General features: G+C 42.9%; 1 protein-coding gene across 1 annotated transcript; it reads right to left on the reverse strand.

The window, feature by feature from the left end:
• Positions 1-700: 700 nt before the first annotated feature.
• On the reverse strand, positions 701-1769 carry SARC_13020 (hypothetical protein; the record flags this gene model as incomplete). Its single annotated transcript, XM_014292857.1, has 1 exon — positions 701-1769. The coding sequence occupies exon 1, from the start codon at positions 1718-1720 to the stop codon at positions 701-703; it is 1020 nt and encodes a 339-aa protein (XP_014148332.1). The 5' UTR covers positions 1721-1769.
• Positions 1770-2433: the final 664 nt, after the last annotated feature.

Consider the following 2433-nt stretch of genomic DNA (forward strand, 5'->3'; position numbering starts at 1 on the left):
GTGTGTGTGTGTGTGTGTGTGTGTGTGTGTGTGTGTGTGTGTGTGTGTGTGTGTGTATATATATATATATATGTATGTATGTATTTATGTATGTATGTATATAGACATACATACATATATACATACATAATACATGGATGCATCCAAGCATACATGCATACATACATATATATATACATACATACTTACATATATACATACATACATACATATATACATACATGGATGCATCCATACATACATACATACATACATACATTCATATATTAAAGCATCCATACATGCATCCATGCATCCATACATACATACATACATACATACATACATACATATACATACATACATACATACATACATACATACATACATACATACATACATACATACTTACTTACTTACTTACATACTTAATATATATATATATATATGTGTGTGTGTGTGTGTGTGTATACATATATGAATAGGCGCATCTGTTTATGATTTGCATCTGATTATGATTTGTAGTATGTTTAGCAATATATTGACACGATCACAAATATTTCGCACACACAAATATACTCCCGTCGATGGAAGACAAAATAATGTAAAACACCAGCCTGCATACATGTATCTCGAAGTACTGTGTACTCGCGTAGACACGGGCAATACATTCCAGCTGAAAATAAAAACTTACCCCAAATGCTCGCAAGCATACACTGTACTACATACCTCGTAAAACGTGGTCGTAATCACCACTCTCGCCACTGCACACACTATGCGCAGCATTGTCTCCTACGCTGAGCTTTGTGTCCGTTGGTGATTGCACTGAATGAACTGGCTGTACTAACCCATCCAACTTCGCATACGCACGATTTCTCATCATGGACATGTCGAAGTCGGCTTCGTCAAACGCACTGAGATGTGCAGAGTCAAGCAGTGACTGGAAGTCGTCGTCCAGAGTTGTGTCTGGCTTAACCAGGCCCATATCGAAGTTGTAAGCGCCTGTGTGGAAGTTTGGCATGGGGCTTGACCCTGTTGCGAGGTTGCCAGCATAGTAACTGTGGGCAGCGTGAGTGTTGTCGCTGGCGGTGATGATAGCAGTGGGAAATGTACCCACCTCGGGGTTGTTTATGTTACGGGCTTGAGATTCTAAGTTGAGCATGTTGAGCGTGTCTCCTGGTTTATGCTGATTGCCGTACTGGTTCTGCGGGAGACCAGAACTAGACTGGAATTCTCGAGTCTGGTGCTGGTGCTGTTGTTGTTGCTGTTGCCTTTGTTGCTGTTGCTGCAGAAGCTGCTGGCGTTGCTGTTGGATGTGTATATCGTGGTCGCGTGAGGTATTGCCGCCGTTGTTGTTATAGTCCGTCTGCGTGTGCTGGTTTACGCTGTAATCGGCTTGTGTGGTTCCTTGCTGTAGATAAGTATTCTGTGCACCGCTGAAATATGCTGAGAAGTTGTTTTGTTGCTGTGGTTGCACAAAGCTAGAATAACTGTCAAAGTCACTCTGCCCCGACACGTCGGCAGGTCCGCTGTATCCTTGCTGCTGAGTGAACACATACTGTGGTGCACCTGGTTCCAACTTCATATATGGTTTCGCATTGACATTCAACCCTGCGCTGCCATTCGTACGACTATGCTGTAGGTCTATGAATGACCGGGAACGCTTGTGATCCGCTTCTACCGCACGCCTATCCCGTGCGTAAGGCACATTCATGCTCTTCTTTTTATTTGGCCCTGACATAGTGTTCTGTGGTTATGTCATACGAGGTCTCTCTGTATTATTGAATGTCACTATCCATCTGCCAAACCTATATCGATGCTGTGGAATAAGGCGCGGCATGCGATCTTCGAACGACAGCGTCTCCTCTCAAGTAAATACTCGACTATTGATGGAATAGAATAATTTTTAGTTAACTACGTGTGGTATAATTTTCAGGCGGAATATAATGCCGGGGGACTGTACCAGGAGATGCGTGGTTAATAGACAAAGTCATATTTAAGAATATATATATGTACAGAAATAAATATTAATTTTTTTTAAACAAATACAAAACACAACAAAAATAAAATATCATAGCCTACTAATGGGGCCTTGAGGCTCTGGGGGGCATAGGGTTGGGGGGCTTGGGGCAGGGGGGCTTGGGGCTGGAGGACTTGGGGCTAGAGGACTTCGGGCTAGAGGAATTGGGGCTAGAGGAATTGGGGCTGGAGGGCTTGGGGCTGGGGCCCGCTGGCCCTGAAGGGCGACAGCGGACTTTTGGATTTTTATTTGCAACCACTGTCCGTGAGGCTTAAGTTAGACTCCTTATCAGTGACGCTTATAACTGCGACCATTATGTCTGACGCTTAAATTTACCACCACCATAACGCCCTTTTTGGGCACAGATTCTATTCTCGCTGTAGTGATACTATTTTCATCACAACCAATATAATATATATATATATATATATATA

This window comes from Sphaeroforma arctica (assembly GCF_001186125.1).
Source record: "Sphaeroforma arctica JP610 unplaced genomic scaffold supercont1.2820, whole genome shotgun sequence".
Classification (NCBI taxonomy): Eukaryota; class Ichthyosporea; order Ichthyophonida; genus Sphaeroforma; species Sphaeroforma arctica.